The 12210-nt window shown below is 39.0% G+C and overlaps 1 protein-coding gene across 2 annotated transcripts in view; it reads right to left on the reverse strand.

The window, feature by feature from the left end:
* LOC126321023 (obscurin) overlaps positions 1-12210 on the reverse strand; it is a 790459-nt gene that overhangs the window by 60690 nt on the left and 717559 nt on the right. For both annotated transcript variants that reach the window (XM_049994141.1, XM_049994140.1), the window contains 3 exons: positions 11501-11639; positions 11285-11390; positions 2882-3248 (listed from right to left, as the gene is read on the reverse strand). In XM_049994141.1, coding sequence (XP_049850098.1) covers positions 2882-3248; positions 11285-11390; positions 11501-11639 — 612 coding nt within the window. The remainder of the gene's footprint in view (positions 1-2881; positions 3249-11284; positions 11391-11500; positions 11640-12210) is intronic.

The following is a 12210-nucleotide window of genomic DNA, read 5'->3' on the forward strand; positions in this document are numbered from 1 at the left end:
TGGTGGAACAATGGCTTGTGATTTTTGAAAGGAATGTTGGAACAGTGGAATATTCTTATCTGATTTTGAGAAAACCCTACTTTCATTTTTGAAAGGCAAGACATAACTCTTCTATTATTTTTGTTGAGGTACATTGCTTTTTGAGTAACTCACTGAGTTTATTAGAGCAGGCTTCTCATATTTAAAACTGAAAACAAAAGCCGTTTGATGTAATGCAAACACAGGTCAAATTAAGGAACTGAAGGCTTAAGTGAGCAAAGTTTTAAATATTCAAATGGATGAGTGCTTCAATCAAGTAAGTGGCTGGGTGGATAGGAACTGTTAACAGTTGCTTGAAAGGGGTTTTAGGCAAGTAGAACAACCAAATGACTGAATATATGTTACGGCAACAAGGTTCTTTAAGAGATACAGATGTTGCACAGGAATATGGAAACACGAACACAAATACATGCTCAAACATAAATGCAGATGCTAACCACGCCTGCAGGTGGCACTGTTGTATTTCCAACTCCGCCTTACTATTTGCTCCACCCAACCCCCCTCCCTGCCTCACTTCCCATACCTCCTCCTTACCAAAACCACCAAACTACTGCTCCTATTAGGCACAGTTATAGCTCAGGTGCTGTGATCAGAGACAGTAACTAAGTATGTGCATGTTGTGCATGTGTGAATGTGTGTGCATTTTCTACTTCAGAAGAAAGTGATAATATGTGTAGCATCTGTTCATTATAATTGTGTGCAGCTCAGTGTCTCTCTATACAATGAGTAGTAATCTATCCTTTTCTAATGCTGTTGATGTATTACTTTAACATTCTACAACAGGAAAATACAACTTCTTTTCAATTATTGTAATTTTCAAAATATTTGTTAATTTTAGGTAAGGTTCAGTCCCACATGAAGTTTGAGCAAAAGGGGCTGGAATTATGAGATATATCCAACTGTGATCTACAGAGGATAAGAGGGAAGAGGATGCAGTTGTTTGTGAGAAAATGTGGTGGTATTGTAGAGAAGGTTGATTTATGTGATGTAATAGGGAAGATGTATCTGCGAGAGCAAAAATCTGTTTTTTTATTATAAATGCTGTTTAGCTCTCAGAGAGTAATGTTATTAGTGGTGCAGAGCGAGAACAATTATTGAAATGACCCCAAAAAAAAAACTTGATGTTGAAAGTTAGCAGTATAATAAACTATGGACATATTTATAGAGAAGTAACTTTGAGTTAAGATTTGGCCACAGCATTGTAGGAGGGGTCAAGAGGGTGTGTGAAAACATGCTGTGCAAGGGGAATTTCCCAAATGCTACTCATGAGCACAGTGCATAAAATCCTATGAAACATCCTGCAATGCCATCCATACAAAATCACCAATGTCCAGGAGTTGTTCCTATTTATCTGCCAAGACAAACATTTTTTCTGGAATTTCTTGCTAGCATGGATGTGGACACTAATGTCCAAGGAACATTCTGTGGATACACGAAGCCCATTTCAGCCTCCACAGACATGTCAATATGCAGATTGCAGAATGTGATATACCAACTGGTACCACTTCATTCTTCAAACGTGACCATATGGTTTGAAATGATGGCATTATTTATCATAGAGCCATTTTTTTGAGGAGGTGAGCCCTGTTACCTGTAAATGCTATGAGAGTCTTTTATGCACCAATGTCATTCAAGTCCTTCAACAGTGTGGATGTGTGTGCAAGATCAGTTTAATGCTTCTCCACACATTACACAACCAGTGAAGCAGCTACTGCAGTGGCATTTTGGAAATGCCAGACTGATTAGCTGTCATGTCCCTGCAGCCTGGCTGTCCAGATCACCTGATCTTAATCCGTGTGGCTTCTGGATGTGGCATTATTGAGAGATGTTGTGTTTAGTGAATTGAACCAACACATTCTGAACGTGATCGCGAGGCACTCCAGTGTGTCATTGAACATGCTGTTTCTCAATTTCAACTTGCGCTAGAAAATGATGGACAGCACATTGAACATGTCTTGTACTAGAACCACGAAACTTATCTCATTTTACTTTTTATGTGGATTTTGGCCCCAGGACAATAAAAAACCAATTTCATTTTTTATGCAGTTTTTGGTTTCAGGACACTTGCTTTTTATGTTGTTTCCATCCTCAGGACAATTAAAAAATGATTTTTCCCATCAAGTGCCAAAATTGTTGACTTCCAAAATTGTGCAGTTATGCACATTGAATGGTACAGATGGTGTAATGTGCAACTCAAATCATAGTCACAGTATCGCAATTCAGCTGTCATTTGTGCCAAGCCCATTCATGTTACAACGCCATCTATTGGTAATTTTTTGTTTTACATGACATTTCCCACTGAGTCAATAACATGCTGTTCGATTCTGACATCATTCTGAGCAATGGTTCTCTTTCTACAGTGTTTTGTTACTGGATTTTAATTCTGAACACCCTATAAGAATCAGTCTTTATCATATGTGCAAATGGAGGGAGGTGGAAGGAGGACGAGGAGAAGGAGAGAGGTGGGGCAAGGTCTTAATCTATTATTATTTTGTCATTTCTTTGCAAGCATCCACCAAAATGCTGTTTTCAAATGTCTTTCTGATTCATATCCAGTCACTTTTTTGTTTTTTACTATCTGAAATTCATTATTATTACTGTGTTATGGGGAATTTGTATGTTACTTCAGTCCTAGTATATATAGGTTTTGTGTTCCTGACTGACTTTAATTCTTTTCACCAGTTATCCCCTTTATCTTTATGTTTTCCTCTCCTTCTATTTTGCATTTTGCTGTCTTTCCTTTTGTGTTTCTGCCCTACTCCAGATACTTCAGTTTTAACACTGATAGTTAGATTAGTAATTAGTTATCATTAAAAATTACAAAGTAGGTTATAGAGTCTACCTGTAGCTGTCATAATATATTTTGAGACGGTCTGTTGTTATCTGATATTCATCTGCTGGCATTTTATCAGCACGCAGAAGCCATGGATGCTTGAGAGCAGCTTTGACGTCCATTCTCCCATCAGCTTGATAAACTAGCAGCTTGCTGATGAAATCCCTAGCTTCCATGGACAACTTGGAAAACCACTCTTCAATAAATTCCCATTTTCCTTCTTTTATACGTGTCAGAGTCTCCCGATCATTAACACCTCTGAATGGAGATATTCCAGAGAGCAGAATGTATGTGATAATACCAACGGACCACATGTCAGCACTAGTACTGACACCATCACCATTCACAACCTCTGGTGCAACAAATTCTGGCATTCCTGGAATTGAAAGATACAGCTATTGCAGAAAAAAGAAACAAAACGTAGACCTTATATTTATTAGCTTTTCATATACTGGTGACATACACTGCGTAACATTTTGTATAATATTAAATTACTACAGCAGTATAACAGAATACTTATGTAACATAACTATAATAACCAGCTGTGTGAATCCCTGTTCAGCTTGCAAATGTCACAATAAACAGGGGCAATAGAACTTTTATATTTTGGTTCAAAAATAAATTGTGTGTGAATATTCAGCAATAATTACCAGTAATTATTTTATTATGATGTAACTGAAATTATAAAAATATTATCTCCAAAAGTTGGATGCTGCTCTCACAAATTATCAGACACACATAACTCAAGAAGTTAGAGATCATAAGAACAAAAGACAGTTTTCCACAAGTAAGGCCTTCGGCCTATAAGGCCTTTGTCAAAAAAAAGATGACACACACACACACATCACACATACATGACTGCAGACTCAGGCAACTGTAGCCACACTGTGAGCAGCAGCACCAGTGGATGATGGGAGAGGTGACTGGGAGGGGTTAAAGAGAGGCTGGGGCAGGGAACTGGAGGATAGTAGGGTAGGGGTGGTGGGCAGTGCAGTGCTGCTAGGGAGTGCACAGGGATGAGGTGGAGAGAGGGTAGGACAGCTATGTGCAGTTGGGAGGATAGACAGAGTGCAGGGGACAGATCTTATTTTTTTCTTTTTTTTTTTTTTTTTTGAGGGGTGGGGTTCAGAAAAGAAGAATAAAAACATTAGGTGCGATCGTAGAATGAGGACTGTATAGTGCTGGAATGGGAACAGGGAGGCTGGATGGGTGAGGGCAATGACTAATGAAGGTTGAGGCCAGGATGGTTATCGGAATGTGGGATATATTGCAGGGAAAGTTCCCGCCTTCACAGTTCGGAAAACCTGGTGCTGGCGGGAAGCATCCATATGGCATAGGCTATGAAGCAGTCATTGAAATGAAGGATGCCATATTTGGCAGTGTGCTCAGCAACCAGGTGGTCCACTTGATTCATGGCCACTGTTTTTTGGTGACCATTCATGCGGACAGACAGCTTGTTGATTGTCATCCCCACATAGAATGCAGCACAGTGGTTGCAGATTAGCTTGTAGATCACATGACTCATTTCAAAGGTAGCCTGCCTCTGTTGGGATAGGTAATTTTTGCAATTGGACTGGAGTAGGTGGTGGTGGAAGGATGTATGGGACAGTTCTTGCATCTACGTCTGTTGTGGGAGTATGAGCCATGAGGTAAGGGGATGGGAGCAGGGTATGTGTAGGGATGAATGAGTATATTGTGTAGGTTCAATGGACAGTGGAATACCACTGTGGGAGGGGTGGGAAGGATAGTGCGCAGGACACTTCTCTTGTTGTTGTGCCAATCTGCGACTCAGCATCTCTGCTACATGGTGAGTGGTAACTTTCCTTTTCATAATATTGTTACATTCCATCATGGATTTTTCATTGTTTGATTTCAAAAGACAGTTCTGAGAGATCCGTGAAGTATATCTCAGTGCAACATTAGTAGAGTTTCCTAGCTGAAGAGAGCATGTCCAATGAGCTGGGAAACATGTCAGCAACATGAGATAACCCTTCATCAGCAGGATATTACTGACTAGGATTGCAGAATTATTGTGAAGGAGAGCACTGCCGCCACAATTTGAAACAGATGCAACACGTGAAAATCATGGAGCTGTAATGGAATCACCCACAAGTAGTGAATGCCAATGGCGACAGATCATAAAATTTTCACATCGTCTATTGAATCTGATTACCAACCAATGATCAAGATTCTTTTAGTGCACTGCAAAGCATTTCTGCTGGAAGTTGGTTCTCCTTACCCTTGCAACCTGGAATCTGATTGATCTTTCCCTCATTTCAAACCTTCTCCAACCAATCCCTCTTTCATCTCTACAGAAGAAACATGTAAGTTCTGAAAGCAGTGTTTTTTCATTGTCAGTTCTTGGAATTTTGCCTCCTGAAGGCAAGAAATGGACAGCCACTCTATTTCCCTACAATTTATGGTATAGATTTCTCAACTGTATTTTATTTTCGTTACAAACTATTCTGCATGTGTGCTTACCCCTTAAGAAAATATTGTCAGTGAAGACAAACTATTGCAGGTAATGGAAATATTAATTTTTTTAGTGACCACAAAGAATCAAGAAATATGGCAAACAGTAAAACACAATATTCTACCAGCTTATTTCAGTCTCTGCTTTCCACATAAATCTGTGTAATAAATTATGCTTTTTGTTTCACTAGTGCATTTTCTTCAACTTATTCTGAATAATTCCTCAGTTCCACACGGCTCTGACTGTGGAACTCTTACTAATTTTTCTTTTATAGCTGTTCATGTCTGAAATCTTGTTCAATAGCAAACCAATTAGTTATTTATGTTTAATTCTTCCCACTATTACCCATCTCCTGTCACTTCTAAGAATAGTTCTCTAAATACCAGTCTACAAAAATGTGTTGGTATCCAAGACTATAAAGACAAAAGATGCACAAGTAACACAATGGTCATCAGATTACCCTCCTGTGACTGTAAATAATCCAGATAAACAACAAAATAAATGTAATAGTCATGATTTTCAATTTATGTAGCTATGTTACAGAAATATTCAGTGAGATGAAAGAGCAGATGATAAATGGTGATCAATACCTTGTAAAAAGCTGCTTACAAAATATTTAAATATTCAGTTGCTGATGAGGAAGCAATATTACATCAGTCTCAGTAATTATGATGAGAATGATGATTATAGAAAATTGTGAGGACAGAAACATGTTGTTTATAGTGCCTGTGCTATAACTGAAATAGGAAGCTTAGTATTCACTCAATAAGAACTATTTAATTCTGTGGTGCCCACAGTGAATTATGCAGCAGCAGTGCAGACAGATTCAGATATAAATATCAAACAGAATCATCTTTCTTTAAAGAAATCATCTCTGCAGGTAAATAAGTCATTAACTCAAAACACAAGAAAAAATAATTTCTTTCTGGCAATCACAATGGTGACAGCAACATATCAGAAGACAACACAAGTGTTTATGTCGTGTGAGCCAGATTTTGCATACAGATACATAACCCTAATTATGAGTGATATGGATAGTTCATCAGTGTATGTAGTCTTCATCATGTGTTTGTCAATGACTGCCTTGTTGAAGGAGCTTTTACCCCCTAAGTTATGTACCCATCAATGTGTGCTTAACTTTGCTGTTATCGTAATTTTTTGTAACGCTGAACCAGTCAAAAAATAAAGGCAAAGAAAATCTGATAAACTGTTAGAAGATGAACAACGTTACCAATCATGGTTTGTTTCAGTATTTTGTGTAAGTTTGGGTTATTGTGAGGCATGGGGACACAACTTCTATTAAAGTAATGGATCCTAAGGATAAGGTAATAGAGGAGTTTGAGTACCTCATCAGCATGTGATTGTTTTTGCCACTTATCAGTGTGCAACGAACTATATCAATCAGTGAAAAACACTGCTAAACACCACCAAAAATAACTGATTCATTGAAATAAAAATGAAGGTGATGCATACTAATCAGAAGTGCCAATTATGTCCAACTAATAGTTTGTATATTAAAAACAAAGATTCCAAACTTACCAAGTGGGAAAGAACCGGTAGACAGGCACAATAAAATAACACACAAACACACACACAAAATTATGAGCTTTCGCAACCGGTGGTTGCTTTGTCAGGAAAGAGGAAAGGAGAAGGAAAGATGAAAGGATGTGGGTTTTAAGGGAGAGGGTAAGGAGCCATTCCAATCCCGGAAGCAGAAAGACTTACCTCGGGGGGGAAAAAAGGAAAGGTGTATACTCACACACACACACACACACACACACACACACACACACACACACACACACACATCCATCCATACACATACAGACACAAGCAGACATATTTAAAGGCAAAGAGTTTGGGCAGAGATGTCAGTCGAGGCGGAAGTGCAGAGCCAAAGATGATGTTGAATGACAGGTGAGGTATGAGTGGCGGCAACTTGAAATTAGTGGAGATTGAGGTCTGGTGGATTACAAGAAGAGAGGATATATTGAAGGGCAAGTTCCCATCTCCAGAGTTCGGATAAGTTGGTGTTGGTGGGAAGTATCCAGATAACCCGCACGGTGTAACACTGTGCCAAGATGTGCTGCCCGTGCACCAAGGCATGTTTAGCCACAGGGTGATCCTCATTACCAACAAACACTGTCTGCCTGTGTCCATTCATGCGAATGGACAGTTTGTTGCTGGTAATTCCCACATAGAAAGCGTCACACTGTGTGGTTCATGGTGTGGGTTCCTGTAGTCATGTCCTAGTTCATGAACCATGGGCAACGTATGAGTGGACAAGTAAGTGGTCTCAACACTCGGGATACCAGTTACTTTGGAATAAGGCAGGGCATCTCGGACATATTCTGAGTCGTGGTCACCTTTGTGCTCATACGGCAAAGACTACCAAATCCACCGGTTAGTCCCTCAACCATTAGGGGTAATGCCCAATGGGACTCAGGGCAAGTAAGGCTAGCAACCTGCTTCATGGGACTTTAAATATGATGCTGGCAACAATCGGAGCAAAATGCCTTGGACCTTTGGAGGTGACGGAGTCCAACCTCTAACTGACATACCAGGGACTCCTAAGATACGACTTGGCAAACAAATGGTAATGAGATGGGGAGCTATTAATATCAACTGGGGATACTCTGGGAAGAAGGTAGAGCTGGCAGAGGCTGCAAGTAAGATGGGGCTGGACGTTTTAGTTGTTACTGACATTCGGGTAAGGGGTGAGAAAGAAGAGGAAGTGGGAGAATACAAGATCTAGCTGTCAGGAGTCAAAGCAGGGATAGCACAATGGGGTGTAGGGCTTTACATCAGGAAAGAAATGGAACCCAGCGTAGTTGCAGTAAGGTATGTAAACGAACGACTGATGTGGATAGATCTGACAGTGTCTAGCAAGAAAATAAGGATTGTGTCAGTATATTCACATTGTGAAGGGACAGATCAAGATAAGATGGATAGTTTTTATGAGGCACTCAGTGATGTAGTTATTAGAGTAAAGGACAAGGACAGTGTTCTGCTCATGGGTGATTTTAACGCCAGGATTGGAAATCGAACAGATGGGTATGAAAAAGTTATGGGTAAATTTGGAGAGGATATGGAGGCCAACAGGAACGAGAAACAACTCTTGGTTTTCTGTGCCAGTATCAGCTTAGTAATCACAAACTCCTTTTTTAAACATAAGAACATTCACCGGTATACTTGGGAAGGCAGGGGAACCAGATCTGTCATTGACTATATAATAACAGATCAGGAATTCAGGAAGGCTGTGAGGGACACACGTGTATTCAGGGGATTCTTTGATGACGCTGATCATTATTTAATCTGCTGTGAAATTGGGATTGTGAGGCCGAAAGTGCAGGTGGTCAGGTCCATATGTAGGAGGATAAGAGTGGAGAAACTTCAGGATAAGGAAATCAGGCACAAGTACATAACAGCGATCTCAGAAAGGTACCAGGTAGTTGAATGTAGTGAATTACAGTCATTGGAAAAGGAATGGACAAGGTACAGGGACACAGTACTAGAAGTGGCTAAAGAATGTCTTGGAACAGTAGTGAGTAAAAGCAGGAAGAAGCAAACAGCTTGGTGGAATGACACGGTCGAGGCAGCTTGTAAAAGAAAAAAGAAGGCGTATCAAAAATGGCTACATACTAGAACTCAGGTAGACAGAGAAAGTTATGTTGAAGAAAGAAACAAAGCCAAACAGATAATTGCAGCAGTCAAGAAGAAATCTTGGGAAGACTTTGGAAACAGGTTGGAGACTATGGGTCAAGCTGCTGGAAAACCATTCTGGAGTGTAATTAGCAGTCTTCAAAAGGGAGGTAAGAAGGAAATGACAAGTATTTTGGACAGATCAGGAAAACTGCTGGTGAATCCTGTGGATGCCTTGGGCAGGTGGAGGGAATATTTTGAAGAGTTGCTCAATGTAGGTGAAAATATGATCAGTAATGTTTCAGATTTCCAGGTAGAATGGGATAGGAATGATGACGAAAATAGGATCACATTTGAGGAAGTGGAGAAAATGGTCAATAGATTGCAGTGCAATAAAGCAGCTGGGGTGGATGAAATTAAGTCGGAACTCATCAAATACAGTGGAATGTCAGGTCTTAAATGGCTACACAGGATAATTGAAATGGCCTGGGAGTCGGGACAGGTTCCATCAGACTGTGCAAAAGCAGTAATCACACCAATCTTTAAACATGGCAACAGAAAAGATTGTAACAACTACAGAGGTATCTCTTTAATCAGTGTTGTGGGTAAAATCTTCTCAGGTATGGTTGAAAGGAAAGTGCGAGTATTAGTTGAGGACCAATTGGATGAAAATGACTGTGGGTTTAGGCCTCTTAGAGGTTGTCAGGACCGGATCTTTAGCTTACGGCAAATAATGGAGAAGTGTTATGAGTGGAACAGGGAATTATATCTATGCTTTATAGATCTAGAAAAGGCATATGACCAGGTTCCTAGGAGGAAGTTATTGTCTGTTCTACGAGATTATGGAATAGGAGGCAAACTTTTGCAAGCAATTAAAGGTCTTTACATGGATAGTCAGCAGCAGTTAGTGACGGTAAATTGAGTACATGGTTCATAGTAGTTTCAGGGGTAAGACAAAGCTGCAACCTGTCGTCACTGTTGTTCATATTATTTATGGATCATATGTTGAAAACAATAGACTGGCTGGGTGAGATCAAACTATGTGAACACAAAATAAGCAGTTTGCATATGCGGATGACTTAGTTGTGATGGCAGATTTGATTGAAAGTTTGCAAAGTAATATTTCAGAGCTACATCAGAAATGTAAGGAGTATGGTATGAAGATTAGCATCTCCAAAACGAAAGTAATGTCAGTGGGAAAGAAATATAAACGAATTGAGTGCCAAATAGGAGGAACAAAGTTAGAACAAGTGGACAGTTTCAAGTACTTAGGATGCATATTCTCACTGGATGGCAACATAGTAAAAGAACAGGAAGCGAGGTGTAGCAAAGCTAATGCAGTGAGTGCTCAGATACGATCTACTCTCTGCTGCAAGAAGGGAGTCAGTACCAAGACTAAGTTATCTGTGCACCGTTCAATCTTTCAACCAATTTTGTTGTATGGGAGCGAAAGCTGGGTGGATTCAGGTTACCTTATCAACAAGGTTGAGGTTACCGATATGAAATTAGCTAGGATGATTGTAGGTACTAGTAGATGGAAACAATGGCGGGAGGGTGTCCACAATGAGGAAATCAAAGAGAAACTGGGAATGAACTCTATAGATGTAGCAATCAGGGTGAACAGGTTTAGATGGTGGGGTCATGTTACACGCATGGGAGAAGCAAGGTTACCCAAGAGACTCATGGGTTCAGCAGTAGAGGGTAGGAGGAGTCGGGGCAGACCAAGGAGAAGGTACCTGGATTCGGTTAAGAATGATTTTGAAGTAATAGGTTTAACATCAGAAGAGGCACCAATGTTAGCACTGAATAGGGGATCATGGAGGAATTTTATAAGGGGGCTATGCTCCAGACTGAACACTGAAAGGCATAATCAGTCTTAAATGATGATGATAATGATGATGATAATAGTTTGAATACATAGGAGAAATAAACAAATAAAATTAATGTATATGATTGTGATGTTACACAGTAAGATAGAGATACAGTATCTTGGAATCATACCAAAGAGGTTGTAAATTTTCCCAAGTACATCAACAGTTGAAAATTAACATTGGTAGACGGTGATGTCACATAGGTGCCCAAATTTATCATATTCTATTTAATTCAGTTTTAAAAATCATTTGCATCATTCATAATAAGAATTAACAAAAGCATAGGCTGCTGCTCAATGCTATCTTTGTAACAAACGCAATTCTATTTCACACAATAGTAATTATTAGTGCAAGAAAAAAAGGAAATCTAGTACAAGTATTTAATATAATAAATATGGTGATTGATGTACCAACATTTCATCTTACCATAATCAAGAGATGCTAGTTTTCCAAAGTTTATTCTCCTGCTCAAACCAAAATCACAGATTTTTAAATCATCTCCACCTTGATGTGATATAAGGAGATCACCCACCTGAAAAATCAGAAATTTTCTACGTGATAAAATACATTGTAAAATTGTACATAAAGATATAAAAGAAGAATTTGAATTTTAAGATGTAGAAAGTACTATCCTGTGCTTACAGTTAGCCCAAGATGTGCAATGTTTTGGTCGTGCATATGTTCAAGCCCCCATAGCAACTGTCGAATGTAGCCAGCTATGTCTGATTCTGTTATATATCTTTCCTTTGTTAAGTTTGTCAGTAGTTCTCCTCCTCCTGCTCTGTGTATTTAGTTAAGGGAAGTACAAGAGGCATTTAATATTTACATTATATTATCAGCCACTTAAATAAAAGGTAAGACATTCAAAATTAATAATAATGTTGCTCAAAAGTACAGAAGTTGTTGACAGCACTGAGCTTGTTGTATTGAGTTTTTTTTAGTGGTTTCATTTTCAGTTTTCGTGGTGTGAGTGTGCCAGATATTTATGTTCATTCTGTGTGTGGCCATGTTCCATGACATTACAAAATTATATCTTTGTTTTCTGTTTTGTTGTTACAGTTATGGTGTAACTTTTGGTATTTTGCTCTGTGATTTTCTGCAGTTTCTCAGTTTATTGGACAATGCAAAAGCATAAATACGGTATCCGTTTCTGTTTTGTAAAATCATTGCTTTTGATCAGAGTTTTATTTATGTGAACCATGAGCTCAAGTTCTGGAACCATCACATTTTACTGGTCTATTGTGGAAAACCTTTGTTTTTGTTTTGAACTGAGTATTGTTAAGTCTGACTTACATTCAGCCTACACAAAGATGGATAAACTGAAAATGTATATTATCCACAAATTTGATGGT

The sequence above is a fragment of the Schistocerca gregaria genome, chromosome 2 (genome assembly GCF_023897955.1).
Source record: "Schistocerca gregaria isolate iqSchGreg1 chromosome 2, iqSchGreg1.2, whole genome shotgun sequence".
NCBI classification, from domain to species: Eukaryota; Metazoa; Arthropoda; class Insecta; order Orthoptera; family Acrididae; genus Schistocerca; species Schistocerca gregaria.